Consider the following 24,767-nt stretch of genomic DNA (forward strand, 5'->3'; position numbering starts at 1 on the left):
TCCAGAAGGCAGAATCCAGACTCTTTCCACAGCTTTGGCTTTTGTAGGCATCATACAGAGCCCTTACAAGTCTGATTTTGTGCTGAGGAAGGACTCTGTCAACAGAGCAACTGTAGGGAATAGCTTGGAGGCTGCTTTAAGGAGATGGGTCGCAGTGTCAGGGATAACAGCTATGCGGTGGAGAAGGTGCTGCAGCACCGCAAGAATTACAGGGCAAGCAGCAAGACAATTACCTGAACTTCTGGTGCTTAGAGTATTTAAATTACATTGAAAGCCTTGAGATGGTCCAGGAATGAGGGGACACAAAGGTGGCTGAGAGCCAGCAAGGAGCCATCCTTAAGACATTCAGCAAGCAGCAATTGTGAGAGCTGGGTAAGGGGGTGGGAAAAAGAAAAGGGGGAAATGAAAGCTTACGATTGACTAGCGAGGAAAAAGCACATCATAAAGGTCAAACCTAAGGCTGTGGAGAAATGGTGAGAGGAAAACAGCAGCAAGCTGCGCTTCCTGCAACACTGGCCACGAATCTTAAGGGGACGCTGTGCAGCTCAGCTGCAGCGGACTCTTCTCAGGTAAATACTAGAACTGGCAGGCGATTTCCTCTTTGCCATTTTATCTTCAGATTAAAACACCTAAAGCCTTGCCGAGGGCTGGGGGTGCAGCGTGCGTGTGTGCAGAAGGGCTGCACAGACCCTCGGGGAAGCCGAGATCTCCGCTTTCTGCAAGAACGCGTGCAGCTCGGGATGGGGGCCCCGAGCGAAGGAGGCACCGGGCAGCCGTCCCCCCGTGCTTCCCATTCACGTAGAGACCGCCACGTGCGATCACCCCCGCGAGGTGCGTCTCCATTAATAATTCACTGCCATCCTTGATTCATCAAGTCCGGGAAGTTCCCAGCAAGAGTGGGAAAAGAGCAGGCGGGCATCTCCGCTGCCTGCAGAAGGACTTACACGAACGGCTCCCGGGATGAGAAACCGCACGGCAGGAACAAGCGAAGAGCGGTGCTCTCTCTTTCTTACCCCCCTGCCCCCATTCCATTCTGCTTTTCACTCTCACTACGAAGCCACCACCTCAAGCACGGAACAGCCCGCGGGGGGATGGGGGATTCGGCGGCACAGCCCCGCTGCATCGCTCGCAAGCCGCTGCCCGCCCGCTGCGCACCTCCCGGCCCCGGTGCTGCAGCTCCGGCAGTTCCACAGCCGCATCGCCCGGAGTGCGTGTGCGCGGGTGGGTGTGAGCGTGTGTGAGTGTACGCCTGCCGGGGAGGCAGGCAGTAAGGGAGGAGTTTGGCTTTTTCTTTCCCTCCCCCTCCTTTTCTACCCCCCCCCCCCCCCCCCCACTCTCTCTCTCTCTCTCTCTTTTTTTTTTTTTTTTTTATTAATCAGGAGCACTGAATGGAAACCAATCAGATAGAGAGCCCCCTCGGCTCGGGCTGCCTGCATGCGGGAGTTAAAAAGTGCTGCCGGTCGAGCGGCAGCCCCAGTGAGCGGCGGGGAGGCTGAGAGCGGGCAGCGGGGGCCGGGAGCTGCCGCCACCCATCCCAGCTCAGCCCTGCAAGCCGGTAAGAGCAGGGCTGCGCGCCCCGGGCATTGAGCTTCGGCCGTCACCAGTCGGCCGCCTTCCCTTTCTTCTTTTATTTTTTTCTTTTAATTAATGTATTATTATAATTTGTAATGCTCTCATTCAGAATGTTACTGCGTGTGTGTGTCGGTGGGGGGAGGGGGTTTGTCCGTCACTTCTTTCGCAAAGTTGGAGGTTGTCTGGTGGGGGCTCCGCGGCTGAGCCGGGTTCCGTCCCCCGGGGGCTGCGGGAGCCGCGCTCGCGTGCGCTGAGTCGGGGAAAGGGATGCGGCGCTGGGCTGAGGGCTGTGATGGGCAGCAAAGCGCTGGGGCCAGGGAGGAGGTGAAGGCGGGCGGAGGGGTCGCGTGCGATCAGAAAACTGTTAATAAGAATGAGAATAATGGTGATGATGGAAAAGGAGAAGCATGATAAGAGCCAAGGTTGTTTTCTTTTTTTTTTCTTTCTTTCTTTTTTTTTTTTTTTTTTTGGTAAAATAAATTAAAAAAAAAAAACAAAAAACAACTGTGTTGGCTTCTTGGCGCTACGTAGTCTCGGTGAAATGGATACAGGCAGAGCCCTTCAGATCACAAGCAAAAGGCGAAGTGCGGAGCTGGATGCAGAGCAGCGCTGAGATGAGAGCTCCCCCGGCGCAAAGAAGGGTCAAAGAGGGTGGGGGGGGAGGGGGCTGGGGATGATGCGGGGATTGGCAAATGTGAAAGGCTTCATCTAGGGAAGGAAGAGGTTGGGGAGTGGTGGAGGTGGGGGAAGAAAAGGGGGTAGGCGTGCAGGCATTTTGTAGAAGAAAAGTTGGATAATTGCAGGAAAAAAAAGTGTTGAATTTGGTTGTTGTCAGTGTTTCTAAGGAGCTGGTAGCATACTTTGTATGTCAGATAGATTGAACTATTTATATATTCACATGTATAAAACACCTACATGCACATGCACGTAAACCAAAACATGGGATATAGACTATATATGTATTCTTATACAGAAGGTTGAGTCAAGAGATAAGCAGTAGTGGTAGAGGTCAGTAGCCAGGGAGAGAAGTCTTGTCACTGCTGCAATAAAATCCATATTTTATGGAGTTAAATGCAGTACTTTGTAAGTGCAAGTGGATGGTCACCTAAATAACTCCTGATGACATTCAAGGATCAAGAAGTTTAATGGCCAAAATTACTCCTGGCACGGAGGCTACTTTAGTACAAATTGAGAGGATGGGGCATCTTTTTCCTTGCACTTCTGCACAACGTGAGATTTTAAAGTTCTGATAGCACTGCATGGGGAGATTGTGTAGCAGAATTTACTCACCTAGTATAAGATCAGCCCTTTCTCCAAACAGTTCTTCAAGCACAGCTGGAATAGAGAGGATTGGATGGCTGTTACTGTTAGCCCACAACTTGGCAAGGGTAGTAGTACATGCATCCACATGTGTACTTCATGGGCTGTGTGCATAGACACATGCGCAAGGAGGGCAGTACAATGAGAGCAAGGTTATTTTCATTTCCTTTTGTCATTGTACCCATGTGTAATAGCGCCCTGGAAATAACGCAATTCCAAGGGAATAAAACTGCTTGAGTGCGCAGACCTCTTTGGTTTTAATCAAAATAGACATAACTCTCCCCGTCAAGATAAAGGCTTATCTCATGTATTTGCTGGGCTGAAATCTCTATTATGCAGTCAGTTCTTTGCAAAAGTGCTTGCATATTACCTAAAGCATTCCATAAAATTGATTAACATCTGTTCCTGAGCAATATAATGCTATGGGTAATGGTGCATCCCTATTCGTTTTCTTTCTAATTCTTGTTTGAAGGCAATAAGTTTTTATGTCACAAGAGAGTCGGGTTGAGCTTGGAGGCTTCTGGTCAAGATCAAGTAGATTCCTTTACCATGGATATATACAGTTTTAGAGGCCTGGCAGCAACGGCACAATTGGATAGCTCCTCTGAACAGCCCAAACATGCTAATAAAGACTGCAGGGCTGAATCCCTTTTTCCTCTGCACTCTTCTCTTTCCAGATGTTATCCGACGCAGCACCGGTAAATATATAATCTCATGTGCTTCTGGCTTTCAGCTGCACTATAATCTTTCTGGACATATTTCTAGTGGCTTGCAGTTGACTTTTGTGGTGGGGGAGGTGGAGGAGGCAGCCGGTCTTTTCAGAGCAGCATAATCAGAGGCAGCAATGCTGATTTATTTATTTATTTTTCCCAGGGAAAGTGGCATTGATTCACTCCTGTTGTAGTTGTCTGCAATTATCCTTTGCAGCCATCTAAAGACCTAGCAAACTGGGGTCCCCATGGGGACTTATTAGGCTCTCTAGGTATTTTAGCTTTCACACCAATTCAGAGCTCCTACATATCACCATGCCAGCGATACGTAGATGTGGTCGTCATTTTCCAGCCAAGTTGTTCAGCTAGAAATATGTATTATAACTTCTGGCTCTTTTCTCTCTCCCTCCCTTGCACAGCATTCCCATGCAGGCGGTAACCTGCCGCTCAAGGCAGTTTCTCCTTTCAGAAAGTTTGCGTTTTGCCATCTGCTGTTTCAAAAATATTTAGTTGAGAGACTTCCTTGAAAGCAAAACACACGCATTAAAAAAAAAAATAACATTGTGGTTTTTTCCTCCTTTCTGCTGAAGATCTTTAAGCTGCTGTAAACTTGATAGAAGTTCTGGCTGTGCTCCCCAGCTGCAGTCCTGCTTGCACTGCTGTGCTCAGTGCGCTGCCCAAGGCATGCTGAGCTCCTGGGCAGGACCCTCCCTGAGTGCACTCTCCGCTCACATCTACTCCAGAAATTTCAGGATTGCAGCATACCAATCTGCTTGATGTTAGCAGATCCCTGCAGTACTTGGGGGCTTGGAAGGAATCACTGTTGGGTTTTCCAGTGGATGCCTGCGCTCTCTGCAGTACTCAGGCAGGTGTAGAAGGCACTGACGTTTATCCAGGGTGATATGGTGGGATCCGTCTCTTGCTTAACTTTTTACAGAGCCTTCTGCTCTTTGTTGACTACTTTTAAGCTATGTTTAGTTGCTAGTGCGATCTTGTAGCATTATGGCTCAAGATGAGGAGGAAATTGCTTATGGATCTCCTTGGAAATGCTGGCTAATTACTAAAATGAAAGGTAGCTGAAATCTATAAAAATGAGTGGGTAGAATCTGCTGGAAGCAGCAGGCCCCACCGCGATGGTGCCTCATCCCGTGTAATGGTTGCAATTCCTCTGGTGGCTCTGTTGCAATTACACCAGAATAAAGCAGAATTGGTTTTCAGTATCTTTTGATTATCGTGCCCATGCGGGAAGTGCCGCAGAGGGGCCCTGTGCTGGGAGCTGAATGTCAGGGAGACTTCTTAATTAACCCTTTAAAGATACTGCAAGCTGCATACACTGTGCTGCTTTCTTCAAAGGCTTTGAGTCATTGGGGGGGTTGCTTCTTTTTCCTTTTTTCTTCCCTAAATAATTACTTTGGTTCCCAATGCTTAGAAACAAGGCAGACAAATGTCATTATCCTCACTGCCACTGGGGACAAATTCAAGTCCTTTCCAACAGAAACCTCTGAAGCAAGCCCCCCATCCTGTGCATGAAGTTCCATATGCTGCTGAATCCAGTCTCTTCTGCAGATTCAGTGCAGGGCTCAAGTTGCAGTATAAATGCCTAAATGTGCACCAGAAGAGATTAAAAACAAAAACAAACAAACAAACAAAAACCCAGCAGCATCTGGTTTGCTCTGCTGCTTGCTTAGTCATGGCAGCCCTTCCAAGGGGTCTGGAGAAATTAGGCACTCTGAGGAGAAAGATCTTATGGCATCTCAGCTTGCTTCATTCGGGATGAAGAAAGAGGAGACATAGAAGGGATGTTTTGTGTAATTAAACTCAGCTGCTATCTGCCTTTATTTGCTTAACAAAAGGTACAGGGCAGATTATTAGTCCCTGTTTGAGGTTTAAAGACACCCTTGAAGAATACATAATAAATGCAAAACACCAGCAGTCTTACACTAAGCAGGGAAGTGACTGAAAAAGTCATCCTCTCTGTTTGTATTGTGAGTGACTCTGCAGGAGAGCTAGATGGAGGAAGTGCTGCATGAAAGCTTTTTCTAAATTTGGGGTTTTTTTTTGAGTGCTCCTCTTCACATCCATTTGGGCTCTTCTTGTGGCACATCCCACCCCAAGAGTTTCTCTCAGCCTCTCCCAAGGACTGTCCAATATCTGCCAGGGGTCTATCTAGCATTGAGTTCCTGAGCTTCTACAGGCACTGCTGTGTGTCCTGATCTTGATTACTTGTCAGTAGCTTCCCCTCCTCAGAACAGGCAACGCTATCTCACCTTACACCCATAACCAACCGCTGTACTTAATCCAGGTGTGGCTGACTGCCAACATCTTTCTCTGGCTTTATTTATTTTCCTGGCTGTCTACTTGGCATTGAAAGGCCCAAACAAATATTGCGGAGATTTGTATTTATGCTTTTGTTTGTTAGCAGGAAGATTCCCTGAAGAAATTAGGATAGTTGTAGTTCAGGACTCTTTTGAGTGGTGTCCTTCCTGGTTTACGGGGCTGGAGCTCTAAAAAGAAGCTGGAAGCGATGCAGTGATTGCTTCACTGTGATAGTGCCAAAGCACCTGAAACTGTGCTGAAACATCCACCCTCACACTGGTAGTGCTCCATCTTTCTTCACACCCAGCCCCAGGACTCTCTGCTCACGCTGTCCCTTTTGCCAAGCACGCAACACAAAGAGCATATACATTTCCATCTGGTCGCATTCAGGAACAGTGCCAGCCTTGCTGTGTTTTAAGTAACCTGCTCAATCATGGCTTCATTCTGGCATTGTGGGCAGATATTTTATGGATTGATTAGCCTGCCTTGCCAGGATATGCATATATCTATATATTCAAAAAGTGCTTTGTTATAGTCAGAATATTACTATTAGATTTGATTTGCAGCATAAATATCCATCGTATCCCCACAGCTCTTCTCTAATGACATACCACAGTACACAGAGATCGCTTTATGAATGGCATCAGTCCTGTGCTATATGGGTACCTTAATTCCTCTCAGTTAAACTAATTCTATTATCTTGCTGTAATGTTTACAGTTGCCTGAGAGATAATAGGTAGTGTTTCTTTCCAGCATTCCCGCTTCTGCATCTAATTGCAGAACTGGAGGAGGAACACCCAGGAGAAGGGTCAGCAGGAATTGGAAATTAGCACTGAAATTAAATGTGAGTTAAATTTCTCCAGATACTGCAGGTGCATGCTAACCTGGGTGTGAGGCAGAGACACTTTCTCCCTAACTGCTGCATCTCCATTGTCATCCAGTCGTTCCAGTAGGCACAAAGACTGCTTTCTCAACACAGTTGTTAGCATCTAGCTCTGCTTTAGTGGCACTGAACTCAAAGAAATGTTCACCTCTGATGGCAACCCTGTGTTGCAGTCTTGAAGCCGGCAGGACTCCAAGTCTGTTTGCACATGGGCTGGTCTGGTGGTGGGAGTGCCACATGAGTCCATGTGTCCCTGCTGGGTGCTGGCAACAAGGAACATGAAGGCTGGTCTTGGCATTGATGCTCTTGCCAAGGGATAGTCTTTTTACTTAAAAGAAAATCCACATGTCCTCCTCCCTCCTAGTTCTACTGCATTAACAAAAATAACAATTAAAAGCACAGTTGCTTTACGTTTTGCCCTAAGCATTCAGGTGAAAACAGTTTCCTTGCTGAATTAATTATCTTTGAGTGCCTTGTGGTTTGTAACTTTAGGGTGTCATTAGTCTGGCAATCATTATTTGACAAAAGCATCTTCACAGACAAAAAGAAAGTGAAATAGCTGCTAGTATCATGTCACAAAAATATCAATCATCGTGAGATGCTGTGTGGACATTTGGTGGTCTTGCTTCACATAAGAGACAAGGCGTCATTGATTTGCATTGGGCATTCACTCAAAATCTGTTAAGTATTCCACCATTTCTAAAATATTTCTTCACCACACAGACCCCAGTGAAGCTGGCCTCTGTATTTTGCCTCGTTTTGCAGAGGGCAGGAAGCAGATCACAGTGGAGATGTGTGACTTGCCCAAGGTCACACAAGGAGTCAGCAGCACAGCAGGGATGCTGAACTGGGACCTACAGCGAGGACTGCTTGCAGCCAAGCCAAGCCTCCTGCCTCTCTGCTGCTTGCTCCAGTTGTTGGAACTGATGAAAGAATGGATAGAAAAAAATCAGATGTAGGTCTCTTTTCTTTTTTTTTTTTTTTTTCCATCCAGAAGAAAGACAATTATTTTTTCCAAGGACTCCTTGCAGCTGCTTTGACACTCTCCCCAAAGGGCATTCTGGATGTCTTTTGCCTGTTTGTTCAGTGTGGAGGGGAGGGGAGAGGCTGGGTAAATCCAGAGCAGTCCAGGATAAGACTGAATATTTCATTCTCAGGGGGCAGTAATCTGAGATGTCCCTAAGCAAGGTGGAGATGACCTTCCTCTCAGTGTTGGCCTCGTTGAAGCAGCCATGGAGATTCTTCACAGTTCCCTGCCTTGTCCATTTCCACCTACTTATGCCTGCAGGAGGAAAGGGGATAAAGAAGTCTCGAAAAAGGTTGCTACTTCTGCATGCTGCTGCCCGTGGCTTGGGGCAACCAGAGGTCACTCTTCCCACTCTTGTTCACCTCCATCCCTATAGGAATCCATTTCAAAGCAGCCCTGCTTTGTAGACATCTAAGAAGTAGCATTCCTAGTATATAGCTACAGAGGTGAGCCAAAGAAAAGTTTGTTGAGTAAGGACATGCCATATACCATACTCCTGTCATGGATATCAATCCTGGTGTAAAGCAAGAGAGAGAATTAGGAAAACGTTAAGAAAAAAAACAACAACATTGCATTGAATTTGCAAATTATATGGTGGGGTTAGGTCTAAGTCCAAACCACTGTGCTCTAATGTTTTTAGAGCTGGCCTCACAAACTGAGCGACTATAGTAAGGATGCAAGAGAGCCTATTTCCTCATTTTCACAGTATGAAAAGTGCTCTGGGAGATCACAGAGTAGGAATACAGAGAGAGCTAGAATCCCTTTCAGGGAGCAAATTCCTTTTGTGAAATTGGTGCTCAATTTAGCTGTCACTGCTGAAAGGGAAAAAGATGCAGAAGCAACTTTTAAGTCCACCAGCCACATCCCTTTAAGCAATCCATGCTGTGCCAACCAGTTTTATAAAACTCTGTATTTCATCTAAACTCCATTTAAGTCTAAACAATATGAATGTTCTGCTACTGTATTTCCCTTCTCACTGCTGATAATTGCCAAGTTATTTCTGCTATAAACAAAGCAGCGGTCTCCTCTCTCTGTGCTTAATCATACCTGGTCCCAGAGAAGAAAGTTGTTAAAGACGTTTACTTTTAAACAGAGTGATACACTGCACCAAAGTCCACAAGACTGTTTTGATACTTAAGTGCTTTCCTGGATCAGGATGAGGATGTCAGGATCTTGTAATGCAGTGTTTACAGCAAATTCAGAGCTGGCCCAACAGTGACCTTCAAAAATTTGTACATTTGGTGTTTCCAGTCAGTAAACTAGGAAAAGTAGGGATGGAAACAACCAAGTAAGGAGTGGTCATCATTTCCTTTTGAATCTTCTTTAGTATAATGGAGTCCTGGCTCATTTGCAGAGCATGGAGTTGCATTCCTCTTCTGTGCCTCTGCTTCCACCAGTGCCTGGGAGCAGCTGCAGGAATGCAGCACAGGGATGCCAGAACATTGCAGGAGTGCTGCACCTCTAAGGGCAACTCTTAACTCAGACTATTCCTTCAGGTGCTTGCGTCTTCAGGTCTGTTCTCAAGGCATATTCTAAAAGCAGTGCATGCTAATCTGAGGGGAAAGTGCTGGCCCACCGTATCTTATTTATTAATATTTACAGCCATCAGCGCAATTCCGCAGACAATCTAATCTCAAGAAGCTTTTGAAATTCAGTGCTTTTCAGAGCGGTGCTTCCCATCAGAAGCAGAACTGTGCACTCTGATCTGTAGAAAGGATTCGTCTTCCTCTTTAAAAAAATAAAAAAAAGAGGCTCCTTCTTTTCTTAACACAGAATTTATATTGTTATTAAATGAAATGTATTATCATATTTTAGCATTTTAAGCTGTCTTTTACAGGATTTCTAAAACTGTTCCTCATTAATCTCCTGCAATCCGTTTGTCAGATATCTCAGAGCTATTTGATATCACAGTTACTTTAAGGTATGATAGAGTTTTCCTTAGCAACAGGTTGTAATTTCAACCAGGCTGGTAAATGTGAGGTCAGAAGCTGGTTGTCACAAATCTAGGTTAAGATATACTGCACGTTCTTCCTTCCTACTTGAAATACCATCCTGAATCTTGGAGGAGCGAAAGTAAATACTGGGGTTACTTGGGGACAGCTTTTGTCCACTTGAAATGGCTTGTTTAATTAAGCATATTTTGTGTTTATTACAGAGGTATTTATCTTTGGCCAAACTGGCATGAAAATCTGCCTTCACGTGGTGCAGGCCTTCAGATGCAGATTCAGTTTCGAGCCCTTGCCCCGGCCAGTATCTGTTACTTCTCTGCGGTCTGGGTCACAGGGAACAGAGCTGCTGTGGCAATGATGCTTCCTCACAAGGGAGGGAGATTCCAGCAGCCCTCCTGACCTGGGCAGGAATATGGAAATCTTCCTTTTGGAAGCCAAACCTGGAATGGTAGGCACATAGACTGGATGGCTACCGGAGATCACAGCTTCAGTAGGTGGTTGTCTTGGGCCAGGTCAGTGCAGTTCCAAATAATGGGGGTATTTTGTTAAGTCCCAGGCTTTGTGTACTTGGCTATGGCAGTGACAGAATGTAGGATATTATGGCTGTGGCAAGAGGTTTTCAGCTCTGTGAATGGTGAGGTGAGCACACAGAGGAGATACTCAGCCAGCCGATGCTTAAAGTCCTTCATTTCCTTTGAAGATGGCATGGTGAAAGGTTTGCTATGTTTCATATACACCACTGGTGATAGTTCAGGACTTGTGTTGATTCCAGCTTTGTTTATAGGAAGTGCTGTGTAAGGGTGATGGGGATGTGTTTTCAGGCACCACCTAACTTTGTATTTTCTCTGTCCCTTATATATTTCTTTTTCTATTGGACTGTTTCATGCTCATCTGTTGTTTTATAACAAAATGATCCTCTGCTCAGCTCTTTGCACGTTGCCTCTGGGAAGACAAGACACATCAAGAAGCCAAAAGTTCAGTAGACATCATTGTGTTAGAAATAGGTTTCTGTCCTCACATGTTGTGTCACGGGAGTGGATGAGCTTGCTCTGCACCTGCTGGTGTAGCATGGACTGACTGAATGGAGCTGAGACCAAGCAGGATTCATTCAGCTGGGATAGGATGAGTTATTGTAAATAACTGAGCTGAGCCATTAGAAATAAGTTGCTAATGTAAGCAAGATTAGCTTGACGTGCTGCCTGAAATGAGATATTAGAGATGATAGGGAGAGAGAGAAAACTTTTCATTTAGATGGAAACAGGACTGATTAATTAAGCAGTAACGAACAAGGAAACTTGCCTTGAATTGATATGAGGCTTGCAGTGCTAATTTAACACAAAGTACAGCTCCCAATTTGTTATTAAATTAAAATGGCTTTTAAAATTGTTTACAATTTTTTTTTCGTTATCTTCTTCTGTGTGGCAAAATGATTATTCTGGCTAGTTAAAGAAACCAATCAGAGCAACAGAAGGGGTAGGTTGGTGGGGGGAAAGATTGTCCTGTTGTGTAATTAAGAAATATACACTAATATCCATGACATCATGAAGAAGCACTTCAAAGTAGCAACTCTGCTCTGTATTGCATATTAAACTAAACAATTAGCATGCTAACAAGCAGCTCTGGACATACAAGGAAAAGGCATTTCTCTTAAGGAAATGACTGATTTTTGCTTTTATTTTTGTCAAAATATCTGCTCATCTTACTGACATGTATCAATAAGGGATAAAGAAGGAACATTTCTCCCTCTTCTGCCTTTCCTCTTTCTTGCAATTTTCAGAATAGTTTTAATATGGTAAACGTTGTAGTTACCCTGTACAAGGGAACTTTCACAACCCCTCCCCATGAAGGTGTGTAATGGGAATGCAAAACATTGTGCGTGATAGACAGATCCAATGGAACAACAGGGAAAATAACCTTTTAGTGACATTGCTTTCGCAAACAAGTTTTACTCTGACAAGAATGATTTTATGTAATTTATCATAGGATAGCTCAACGGTAGCAATTTGTCATGCATTGTGATGTAATTTGATGGGTTCATTTCTTAAATGAATTATGGATTATGGATTACCTCTGTATATCAACAACAGAGCTGTATCTTTTATGTAAATATTCCCTCAACTTTTTCTTCCTCTTCCAATCCATTTTCCATCATACAGAGATGACTTTTCTTCCATCTAATCTTTCTACTAATAAGGTGTTTAATAATTGAGCAGCCTAAAAAATGAGCATATTTCAAAGGAGTTGGTATCAATAGTAGTGCAAGAGCCTCAGGCAACAAAGATGTGGATGAGGCTACCAAAGTTTTGGAGTCAGGATCCCAACTGTCTTTCCGCTTCAGGCAGCTATTTTATTAAAGTTGGTATTAAACAACACTGCCTAAGGTCTGATTAACAATTTATGACTTCCTAAGAAGGATTAGCACAAGCCTATCATTTTTATATTTAAATCTTAATTTGCATCTAAGAGAAACCATATTCAGGTTTACATTTTCATTGTTGATTATTTTTATTATTACTGTTGTTGCTTCAGAAAAATTGCTTATGTGAACATTGCTGGCACCGGTTTGTTGTATTGATCTTTGAGTACTTTGTCCGCTTGTGTATGTCAGAGGAAAAGCTGGCCTCTTGTATCATGTGATGGGTCTGATCCTGCAAAATGATGGATATTGTCTCTTGCTGTGCTCAGTTGCTTTTTAGTGCCCCTGAAGTCCACTGGGATGGATTGGAATCAGCACTTGGCAGAGTCAGGCTGAGATCTGCAAACGTAGGAGCTAAATGTTGTCCAGCTAATGTTATTTTAGAGGGTGAAATCCAGATACAAATGCCAGAGGCTTGCCTGACACGCAAGAATTTCTTTCTTGACATTTACTTTGTGCAACTAGTCACATCTGTCTCAGTGATAGCTTTCAATGAGCCTCCCTGTCCTGCTTCTTAGGTCATTGCTGGACATCCCCTGCTAGGAGGGAAGACTGATCCTGGTGATTCTGATGCTATACGCTGGGAAGCAAGGGAGCAGAAGTTGCTGCTTTTTGCTAGGATGCTAGCAGGTAGAAGGAGAGGTGAATAGATACCGTTAACATTGCCAGCCAAACTTTGCTCACTTGCATTACTACAAAAGCAAGACAAATACATACACCTTAGTGGAGAAGAGTAGAACTTATTCCTCTGCAGGCAAGGCTATTTTCAAATAGAAAATAACAACAATGATATGTTCTGTTATCTTTCTATTTTCAAATTGACCTAATGTTCCCCTTGACTTTCTCTTCTCCAAGTTCAGCTGCTTCAGGAAATTGTGTGGCATATCTCTTTTTTATTTTTTGTTTTTTCCTCTCTGTTTATTTTCATTTCTGGTATATTTCAGTGGATTTAACACTCATTTCGCCAAGGCTTGGATTGAGTGGTTATAGCCTGTGGAGCTAAGGGAAAAGATTGTCAGCTATGGGCTGTGAGCTCCACTGGTTTGCAGCAAGGAGGATGGGATTTTTGTCCTCTTGAGCTTCCTTCATCAGTAAGACATTAAAAGCCTGAAAAGAAATACTGATATTGAAGCATTTTCATTTCTTTATCTGAACTCTCAACATCTCCATGGCTTTTCTTTTAATCAATAGCTTAGTTTTTGTCTTGGACTCAAGGGCTTTAAGTTTTAAGATACTAGAGCCATCATCTGAAAACTGCTGGTTCTTCAGAGCAAAAAATAAGCATCAGCACAATCAGAGGAAGATTTCTCAGGTGCAAGGCTTTTCAGAACATGACATACTAAATTTCAGTTGTAGGGCTGTATTCATATTTCAAGCTACTACTGTTAGAAGAATTCTGAGTACTTCAATCATAATGTTTTCCCATGGCACTCAACATTCGGTGTGTGCTTGTGGGCCATTACTGTCAGTGGGATTTAAGCAAAAGCTCAAAAATTGTGCTGAATCAGGGACTAAGCGGTATCTGCGAGGAGTAAGTCCCTTAGATTCAGGATTAGCAATACTCAAGGCTTCTATCTTATTTTTCAGTTCTGGTTGAGATTTTAGCTGGTCATATTCTCAGTCAAAAGAGGAAAACATATCTTATTCCTTTGACTTCCAGTGAGCTATTATGATAAGCATGAGCTGAAAAACTAGTCCAAGAAATCAGAAGAAAATGCATGAATATTATTATCAACAGCAGACATGCCCACAAACTGAAAGCAGTCAGCTTGCCTCCTCTCTCCCACTGAAAAATCCTCAGCTATAAGCCAGAGAGCAGAATATCATGGGACTTCTGTGGCCAATGACACAACAGCATGAGCAAATAGTTCATACTTAATCTGTGGAATTAATTATTTATCCAAACTATTCTACAACATATTATTATTTATTGGTTTTACATTAGTGCCCACAGGCCCTAATTGCATAAAGCATTGCTCCAACCAAATTGAGTCCCAGCTGGCTAATATGTTCAGGGAAGTCAGTCTTGGTTGTAAGACTATGTGGCCAAAATGTGGATAGCTTTGCAGAAAATTATACTAGAACAGAGTGGCTAAATAAGCTCTGCCCTGTAATAGATGTGTAAATTAAACACATCAAATATGCTTTTCTTCAATTAAAGCATACTTATTTAAAAAAATAGCTGAACAGCTGGTATATTATGATTCAATCTGTAATAACTAGAATGACTTTTAAAGTCTTCTGTGTACAGAATTTTCAGGTGAGGTCGGTGTGATTTTCACTCACAAATATGGCTTCTTGGTTCACTTAAATGAACCATAAATGAAAAAAAAAGCAAGATAAGTAATGCACATGAATATATTATCTGTCTTGAAAAACAACATGGAATCAGGTACAACATAAGGATATTACAATTCTTGGTTGAGAGAAAGAACTACAAAATAAACAGTGTCATACAACGTTTTCACTAGATAGTACTAGAGGTCAGTGGAGGCTGTTGTATGTGTCTTTGTGGTCTTTAGGATAAATACTGCACTCAGTTTTCCCATGTATCTTTCCACTGTATTCCTAGATTGAACTGTTAACATTAAAGAATATATATACATATATATATATAGCAGCAAAGGGCTTAATTGTAATTCTTCAAGATGTTCAAAACTGTATTTTATTTCTATTCTGTTGCTGCATAGTCTGAATTAGACAGTAAACCGCCCGACTTCAGTCAATAGGAACTTTATGGCTATTCTGTGTTACTTTCTGCAGTAACAAAGTTTTGTGGGAAATGTGGACTTTGTTCTACATCACTGCAATAACAAAGCACAGCTTGCAGATACAGAGAGTTTGAATATCCCGTGGACATTTGTTTCATACAAATATCTAAACCTCCACCATTAGATGGTGATTACTAATCAAGTTCCACTTCACACTGGTGCACTTAAAATTTATCATGGAGACATAATTTCCAGCAGAATATGTGAATATCAGCCCATGGTGGAATGTCATCTGGCCAGAATACAATCCGTGAAGTCAAATACCTTCACACAGTGAATGCGTTTGGATACCGAACTGAGATTACACTGTTCTAGTGACTTCATCTTGACATGAATGAATGAGTGAAATGTATGAAGTAGGAGATCTCTCAGCATCTCCTCCTACGTTGTTTTCTGAATTTCTTCAGAATGAGCACACACCCACCCCTGCATCCACACCCCAGCTTTAAATGGGTTACTGATATCCAGCTCTGCACTTTGCTGCTTGAGTCTTTCTGCTGCTCTACCCAACTCTGAAATGTGTCCCTCCAGGTTAGCTTGCATAAACATAAAACCTCAAATTAGCATAGCATGCAGTCATTGCCCTCAAAAACCAGTAGTTTGGCCACGTCCAGTGTATATTTGCCACTTGCTAATGCATTAAAACAAACAAACAAACAAAACAAACAGAATCTGAGCCAAGACCTTAATTGGAGTAAATAAATCTGTATCTTGAGTAACTTTAAAGAGGTGCCATCAACTTTACCAACTGATGAAATAGCATCTGTGACAGTAGATACTTTGGAGCACTTGGACTATGCATGGCTTCTGCCCAGGGTGCCAAGGTTAGGGAGAACATTTTCACAGGGACAGCCTTCTGGTTGTTGCTTGCTACGGAGAACAGGATGTATACCTAGAAATTGCAAGCCTTCAGCACTCCTGAGTATTGGATCTGGGCACAACTCACATAACCTCTAATATCAATACTCTTTATAAGCTCAAACCCTTTCCTTGCAAAGTCAGAAGTCTGGATGATGTGCCAAAAATAGGAGGCTGAACTCTTAAGTCCCATAAAAATGAATTCTTTAAAAGCCCCGAGTGAAGAAGGAAAAGGATGTGGGAGCAGCTCCCACCAGAAGGGACATTTTGATTGTGGGATTTTTTCCATTATCAGACATGCAAACAACAACAACAACAAAAAGCAACAAAATACCAGAGTTGGCATTCTAACCTGACTTTTGCTCAGGATAGGTTGCGTGTAACGGTCTCATTCGTAGTGCCATGCAGGCCACCGGCACTTAAAAGAAATACTGTCAAAGGAAGAAATGTAGAATAACACTTGTGGAAGAAACTACATTAAGTAGAATTACACATGATATTATTATATCTCCTTTTAACAGCCTTTAAAGTTCTGTCTTTTTTTCTTTTTTCTTTCTTCCAAGAAGAAAGACATACAGCATTTATCTTTTCTCCGCAATGCTGTGGATTGCTAAATGCCTCTGGAGGAGGGCTATGAGGGAACAGCAATGAACACTCTCCAAAAGCTTTTCATGAACATTATTTCAAAAACATAATTCAGTAAGAGTGTTTATAGGGCCTTGCAAGAGAAATTCTGCATCTTTACTTCATGCTCATGTGCTTGTCTCATTCAGTAAACTATCACTCTGCACCTGGCTGGCTGGCATCATACATCTTTCAATATGTTAATACCAGCATAGATAGGATACCTGTTACCTTAATCAAGTAACCTTAAAGAATCACGTCCTTTGTAATGTGCTTCCGACGGCCCCGTGGCCAAGTTACGCACTGCTTACACCAATGTGGTGGGTGGTAAAATGGCGTTTAATTAACCTCGTGAGTCCCTTATATAGGGCTCCTATTTCATCTAATACATATGCATTACTGAGCATGGGAAGACCTATCGCGTTACAGCACGAGATCTCGCTGATGCCTAATACAACATTTCCCCCTCCCCATGCTCAATAAAGTCATGTCCCGTTACAACGCGAACGCTAGTCCTAAACCTAATATATAAAAATGTTAGTCTCCATATAAATCTAAAATATATAAGTTATCTAAAAAGTGAGGTAGACAAGCTACAATTCATGCAGAGGTAGGTAGTGCAATGTCTAATAATATTAGTGGTTTTCTAATTATTATATCCAAGGCATCTTGGGTTTATACAGTTCCTTCTTCTTCTTAAAGCTTATCATATATCCGTTGGCACTCCATTTTGTCATTAAATATTCTTTCTATCATACGCTGTAAACAACCCTGGATACATTGAAACACACAAGGTAGGCAAATCATTAAAGCTAAGAAAACTAAAATCCCTATAATTAATACTTTAAGAAACTGTTTAAGCCATGGGCCAATATTACCAAATAGTCCATCCAGCCAGCTGCCGAATGCATCATCAATTGCAATTTTCTTGGTATGCTCTTGCATCCACTCCAACTTCTTATGAATTGAATCACTGTGGTCGCTCAGATTGAAGCAGCACATCCCTTCAAAGTCCTTGCATCCGTGCCCTTGGGCCAGTAGCAGAAAGTCTATCGCAGCTCTGTTCTGGAGAACAGCATGTCTGATGTTATTAATGTCCATCAGGAGTTCCGACAAGACCATTGTGGTGACATTAGCTTCTTTCGCAGACCAACAAGCCAATCTCTCAATTTCTCTCAGCGCCTGGGCTGCAGCTACTCCTGGGGCTAAGATTGACGCAAAGATTCTGGCTGTGGGACCCCACAACTGAACCTCATCCCCACAATCCCGATCCAGATTTTTTATTGATCGTTTCTGGCGTTGCACTCGAACCATGCTTTTCATAACATTAATCACCGCAGAATGATTGGGAGCCAACAGTGTCAATTTTCCCAAATAACACGGACCCCCAACTGGATTCTTTGGTATCCCTTGCCAAGCTCTATCCCCACATATCAAGAATATACCCTTAGGAAGAGCTTTGGCTGTACCATTGCTCCATAATCCTTCCCCAGTCAAAGGTTCCTTCCGAGCACAACAACCAGAGCATGCTAGATTGTCAGGACCCCAATAGCATGAGATATTATAGTTGGACCCGTTAGGATGACGTACCACATGCTTCTGATTGTAAGAGAGCCAATTCCCACCCTCCTTTATGCAATGGTCTGCAAATGCATTCTCGGAGCCATCCCCGGAACAAGGACGAGAGAATCCCTCCACCCTTTCAGCAGAAAAACCACAATATGCCCCTGACAACCTATATGTGTCATATCGAATGGGGTTAACTAAAGTGAAAGTTTCGGATCCAATTCTTCTCTGTAATGGTGTCCTATTCCCATGTTACATTACCGACTGATTGGGATCCAAGCAGCTGCAACTCTGGTGGATCCCATGGTAGGGAGGTATTCAAAGATCTAATAAGGCATGCAGACATTCTGGCCCAATGAGTGAAGTTAGACTCAAACGCCTTCATAAAGAAAACTGTGCTCACTGCATCTTTCTCGCATTTGTTCTTTCGCACATATCCGTTAAACTCCTCTGGGTCCCACCTGGGTACACCAATAAGGCATGTACTAAACGGTGATGAGGCTGACTGTAAACTCAGGCAGAAATCTTTCTGCCCAGTTCGATTAGACCATGTGACCCAAATATTTTCTGGTTGTGACATGAGATGAGCACCCTCTCCCCCTGTAACAAACACAAATACATAAAAACACACAACAAGTGATACAACAAATGTCCTTCTCGTAGGTACAAGCAGTGGTTCTTTATCTGTTCCTTTCTTCTTTCCTGAAGAATCACTTCGCGGTTGCGGCTGGCGGGTTCCCATCACAAAGTTTCTAAAAGCAGTAGAAGCCGCCCCCGTGGAGGCAAGTAATTCTCCCGGACGGAGGAGCCTAAGCTGCTTCTCTGCAGATCCAGCCAGATCTGCATCCGTTCCTAAAAGCCTCATTAAACTAGTTTTCGGATCTCCCTCCTTCCCATTCGCTGGGTGGTTCGGATCACAAGCAGTCTGTGCTACAACAGCCTTAAGTTGTACCGTCCACTCCTCCTTCCACACAGTAAACTGTACTGGTTCAAGGACAACTCTCATAAGGCTTTCAATATCATATGGCAGTAGGGGACCCGGGGCCATAAGAGCCTCAAAGGTACTCATAGTCATCGGGGACCTCAAGCCCTTTTTCTCAATTGCCTCTATAAACCGAGTCACTGCTTTCGCTTCCAAAGGCACCCAAACTGGTCCTTTCTTCTGGACGACTATCGGAAACACCGCCCAGTCCCGTTCCTTAAGCCCCAACCCTCTCATTGATTCACGGATAACCGACCAATCGGTGGGCTTGCGAGAATCCTCTCGCTCCTCCCTCCTCCGGGGAGACGCGACCAATTGGGTGGGGGTAGGCGGAACCTTTCGTTCCTCCTCTTTTTCCTCCCCCTTCTGGGGAGGCGGGACCGACAGGGCAGGGGTAGGCATTTCCTTTCTTTCCGTCCCTCTCTCCTCCCCCTTCTGGGGAAACGGGACCGGCAGGGTGGGGGCAGGCAATTCCTTTCTCTCCACCCCTCTCTCCTCCCCCTCCTCGGGAGATAAGACAAACGGGGTGGGGATAGGCAATTTTCTTTCCTCCGCTTTTTTCTCACCCTTCTCGGGACGAGATCCCTCCTCCGGAGGTGGGTCTGGGGGTGGCTCAACGCCTCCACGGCGCGCCTCCCCACACGACTCTCCCTCCCTCGGACAAATTCCATCCCCCTCAGGCGAGTAAAAGCTTTGCAAAGAGGGGTATAGGCGGGGATAATATGGTGGCGCCTCCCCAGATGACACAACTTCCGCCTTCTCTTCCGGAGTTGTTTCGGGCGCGGCCATGGCCATTGTGAAAACGGCCGGCGTGGCCGGCGCCATTTTGGGTGCAGAGTCGCCGCCAGAAAGCGATTCCTCCGCACCCCCCGGGACCCCGGACGTCCCAGTATCCAGACCAAAAACCCCAGTCGCGATGGCCTGGACTTGTTTCTCCTCCTTAGCGGCTTTAAGAGCACCCAGGACCAAACCCCAGGTTTTTAACTCCTCCGCTTTATACTCGTGCATTGCTCTATGGAGCATGGCAGCGGTGAAAGAATCCCACCGCTCCGAATCGAGCAGATTACTAGGGGAGGGTAAAATCTGCGCCACCTCCAAACAGGAGATGACGGCAGCTATATCCTTCTTAGAAGGAACATTTCTAACGCAGTGAGTTTTACAAACTCGTGATACTACCTTAATGACGGAATCCATTGTTTTTTCTGGTGCGCGACACCGTACGTCCTTGCACCCTTTGTATATACTCGAGACCTGTAGTCCCGCAGTCTTCCACGGTCCTCGTTTTCTTACGACCGAACCGCAGGTAGCAGCTGCTTCAATTTCCGCCCACCGAGGCGCTTCTACGGGATCTAACCGTAGGACTTGCGTCCGCCACGCAGTTAGCCGTCGCACACTACCCCCAGGACGTGCCTCAGAGAGGGCACCAAATGTTACCTTAATCAAGTAACCTTAAAGAATCACGTCCTTTGTAATGTGCTTCCGACGGCCCCGTGGCCAAGTTACGCACTGCTTACACCAATGTGGTGGGTGGTAAAATGGCGTTTAATTAACCTCGTGAGTCCCTTATATAGGGCTCCTATTTCATCTAATACATATGCATTACTGAGCATGGGAAGACCTATCGCGTTACAGCACGAGATCTCGCTGATGCCTAATACAACAGATACCTCAGGGGACTGGCAAGCAGACAGGTTTTGAAAACCTTTTACCTTCAAGGCCTCTTACTCAAGCCTCATGCCAGCAGCCAAAAGCACCATCAGTATCACCTAATGGCTCTTCAGAGGACCGTAAGCAAAACAAGTATTTTCATTCCCTTTCATAGAAAAAAAAATAAATAGTACGGGTTGTAGTAATTGCATCATCTCTTAAGACTTTCAGTGGCACTGTGGCACTCACGAACCATTAGCAGAAGTGGTACGGAGCACAGTGCTGCACACTGGCACAGTCCCTGCAAAACTCACAAAACTCAGGATAGGGAAATTTTCACTGCTGCTGTTTGTTCTGTGGAGACATAAAGGTCTTTGGCTTCCACAGCTGTCAAATGTCTACACTGCAGAAGGACGGCATCAGTAAAGGAACTGAAAAAAATGAAACGTTTGTCCCAGAGTACTTGACTTGCAATGGAAGGAAGCAAGGTAAGGATATGTGAACCTCTGAATCTTTGTACAATATACTGAGTTACTCAGAAAGGTCATAGCCTTTGTTTTCTCATATCTGCAGAGAAATACAGACAGGGCAGTCTCTTATCTGAGGATGGAATTAACTTTTCTCACACTCTAGTTGTTCAGTGAAAAATCTACAGCGGTATACATAATGTATTCAAGCCATGTGTTGAAAATTAAAACATTGATTTGTGATATCACCTACCATGAAGGGGGAACCAAAGGTACCCTCATTTCTACAACTACCCATGGTTGATTTAAGCTTTGAGTATCAGTACCCTTCCTTTCATAAATAATTCTTACCTGTGCTGAGTTCAATTTTATTTTTATTCTTTTTTGTAATTACATGTATTGTATCACTAGCTTTTATGGTCTCTTCATCCTGGAGCAGATCATTTGCTCTGCTACAGTGGAGAAGTTACATCATGAAGCCAATGATATCTTATTTAGGATCTTGCAGAGCCACGCATTGGGGTCTGCAAATTTTCTAAGTATTCAGGCACCTTATTAAAAGCATGAGCTTGCAAACAGACACATATCCATAAATAGAATAAAGTAAATGGATTTTACCCCCTTATGAATAGATATTTATGCATCTAAAATGAATATAACTGTTCAGATCATGCGGACATCTGGTTTTTCCAATGAAGTCTTAAGTTAGACCTGAAATTCAGCCTTGAAGTTTCATTTCATCCGACAGCCAAATCAGTGTTTCTTCAAGGGACAAAAAAAAAACAAAGCAAAGCAAAACCATGACATTTATAGCAGCTGGGGACGTGATCTAGTTTTCAGTCTGGTCAAATGACAGAGCTTACGTTTGCTCTTATTTGCGTAGGATTGTTGCTCTTCCCTTTCCACCGAGGACCCTGGCAGAATTTTGAATGGACTACATGAGTTTGGGAGGTTGATATCTTACCTGTATGTTTTAATGATTTTTTTCTCAGCTGATGTAAGAATGGTAGCAATGAATCAGACCCTTATGTTTTAATTTTTGATGGTGTTTGTTTCATTTCTGAATCCCCTGTATTCCTGTTGTCCATTCCTAGCTTTCATTCTCTTTAAATCTCTGGCTTGTTAAGAGCAATATGTTATTAGTCAGGGATTTTAATTTTCACTAAAAAGAATGTGGTGAAGTTTCTAGCTTTTGGATATAAAGGAAGACTTGAAAACATTAGCTGTAACAAGGAGGAAAAAATAAAGGAATAGTCACCTTTGTTATTTTCAAGGCAGTCCAACTCATGATTTATTTAGACATGGAACTGGCAATAAGTTTAATTTAACTGCAATAATTTATTACTTTGTTATCAACTTGTAACTTATTACACTACAAGCAAACTTTCCTCTCAGCTTTATGGAGCAAGGATGGCTTCAGGACCCCACCTCTCTGTTCATGAGGTCTCCACTGGCTCATCTGAGTACATCTGGCCAAAGACACATTGACTTCTTGGTCACAAACAGCTAAATCAAACATCTATACCAGCTAAAGGTGAATGATAATGGCTGTAACACTTAGCATTTTCACTGTTCCTTTATGCTCAAGTGCTTTAAAAGTGGGAACTAATTAAAATATTCATGGTAATAACAGTTCAGAGAGATGCTAAGTTGTGTTCTTACTGTAATAAAAGGCTGTGGTGTGTTGGGAAATCTCTGCATTTCTCACTAGGAGGAGGTAGCTGTAAGATAATCCCTCTGTAACTTAGTATCATAGTATCATAGCATCGTGCGAGTTGGAAGGGACCTTAGAGATCATCGAGTCCAACTCCCGGGTTTTGAGCCCCCTGTGTAGCGAAGCGGCACTTCTACCCCCTGCACCACAGGGGGGATTTGAACCTGGGCCCTCCAGTGCCGCAAGCAGCAGCTTATACCACTGTGCCACCGGAGGCACATCTTCACACATCCAAGTGGAGACAGCACACATCTAGACTTCTGCATGAACATCAACTGGTTTGTTTTGTTGTTGTTTTTTTTTGGAAGAGGTTTACACCTTAACCATATTGCCTTTGCTTCAGCTGTAACGGTACAAAGGGGCTGCAGGGCTACAGGACCTTCTGCCTTTGTCTGTTCATGACCAGACACAGAGGGTTGGCAAGGCACTTATTAACTGCCACGGGTTTAAAGAAAGATGACTAAGCCCTAGAGCATTTTCAGATGAATATTGCAGAACAAGAAAGAAAAGAAAAAAAATCCCCTCTTTGCTGCTCTGCTGTAGCACCATCATTTTGTGTTTTCTTCTTGAAGTATGTGATGCCACAAGAAATTAATTACTTTAGCAGAAAGAAATAGGATTGTAGGGGAAAAACAGATTTGTAATATTATCCTGATTATAGCTACAGGTAAGAGATAATCTCCTGCTTTCGCTTGTAGGGGAAAAGATACTTTGTCTCAAAAAATTACTCAAAGAGAATCCATTTTTTATGAAACCTCTAGCAATAAAGAAAAGGCAAAAGCATAATCTCTGGACTTTTCCATTTACTTATTTGTAGGAAAAAAAAAACAAACTTCTAGGGATAACTCACATTTCAGCATCTCATTGCTTATTAACTTTAGCCAATACCCCTTTTCCTGGAATCAAGTACAGTGAGTGGTGGTGGCAAAATCTCCCTAACAGGCAAATTAATTGTGTAGGTAGTGCTTGTGCCCTCTGAACTGAGCTCTCCCTGCACTCTGTGGTACTGTCACAGAGCTGCTGCCAGGATGCAGTGACTGTTCTCTGTGAAACAGCACTGCCCACCAGGCAAAGGCAGGGTCACTCAGGATGAGAGAAGGAGCTATTAACGAACAAAGTTTTAGACATTAAATGAACTTTGAAAATGAGCAGCACATTCTGTTGGTTTGGCCAGGCTCCCATACAACTGAAGTTCATGGCATTTCTGAGCTTGCCCAGCACACATCATTGAAGGTAATTTTTTGGCTGAAGTGATCTTAAGCTGCTTTTCCTTGTAAGGAATGAGGTACAAACCAGCTTCCCTCTCCACCTTCAGGCACAGAAGTTTGTGAACAAATATGTAGCTGTTAAACGGCAGTGGTGGAAATCCTCGTTTCTGACAACGTTCAGGGTTATAGAGCAACACCCACCCCAACTTTAGCTTCCTGACATTAAAAATGCATAGTGAAATAGCAGCTCTGTAACACCCACTGATTGTTTGTTCTAATGCAAGAGAAGAGGACGCTGCTGAACCTCTTCCATGTTTATATTATAAAGTAAGCGATGGCAGATGTTGCCACTTCCATGGGTTCTCTGTTCACCCTGTTGGTCATCACATACATGGCATTTGATGGCAGTTTTCCCAGGCTAATCTGTGAGCATCTTTTCTTCTCTCATCTCAACTGTAATTCAACCATCATCAGACTTAACTGAAGATTACAAGGCAGCCAAAATTCCCATTGGTGCCTATTTGAAGAGGGAGGGGATTATTCTTGTTTTCTAGTACCTGCTCTACTGTTAGCAAACCTTGTAATTTTGCAGAATTCCAGAAGCCATTTTAGAGGTACTGCAATACGATTTTACAACAGATTGACACGCTTAAAACCTTGTTTTTGTTTTGTTTTCTTTTGGCAAAACCTTCCTGAAACCATATATCTGACCTAAGCTTTCATGGTTAGTGAAGCAC

At 43.5% G+C, this 24,767-nt stretch overlaps 2 protein-coding genes across 2 annotated transcripts in view; one reads left to right on the forward strand and one right to left on the reverse strand.

Annotated features, from left to right (window-relative positions):
• The first annotated feature begins 1,373 nt into the window (after positions 1–1,373).
• LOC140247595 (cadherin-6) overlaps positions 1,374–24,767 on the forward strand; it is a 104,098-nt gene continuing 80,704 nt past the window's right edge. The window contains exon 1 of the mRNA XM_072327251.1: positions 1,374–1,555. The gene's annotated coding sequence lies outside the window, so the exon portion shown is untranslated. The remainder of the gene's footprint in view (positions 1,556–24,767) is intronic.
• Positions 16,744–20,631, reverse strand: LOC140249148 (uncharacterized). Its single transcript, XM_072330483.1, has 2 exons — positions 18,274–20,631; positions 16,744–17,511 (listed from the first exon to the last, which is right to left on the reverse strand). Exons 1-2 carry the CDS (start codon positions 20,186–20,188, stop codon positions 17,453–17,455), a joined length of 1,974 nt encoding a protein of 657 aa, XP_072186584.1. The 5' UTR covers positions 20,189–20,631; the 3' UTR covers positions 16,744–17,452.

This window comes from Excalfactoria chinensis, chromosome 2 (assembly GCF_039878825.1).
Source record: "Excalfactoria chinensis isolate bCotChi1 chromosome 2, bCotChi1.hap2, whole genome shotgun sequence".
Classification (NCBI taxonomy): Eukaryota; Metazoa; Chordata; class Aves; order Galliformes; family Phasianidae; genus Excalfactoria; species Excalfactoria chinensis.

Excerpts from the sequence above, each read along its gene's own strand:
- LOC140249148 (XM_072330483.1), bottom strand. The coding sequence starts at position 20,188 with ATGGATTCCGTCATTAAGGTAGTATCACGAGTTTGTAAAACTCACTGC. Across the intron at positions 17,512-18,273 it reads GCTTGGATCCCAATCAGTCG|AACAGAGCTGCGATAGACTT; the intron begins GTAATGTAACAT and ends GCTGTTCTCCAG.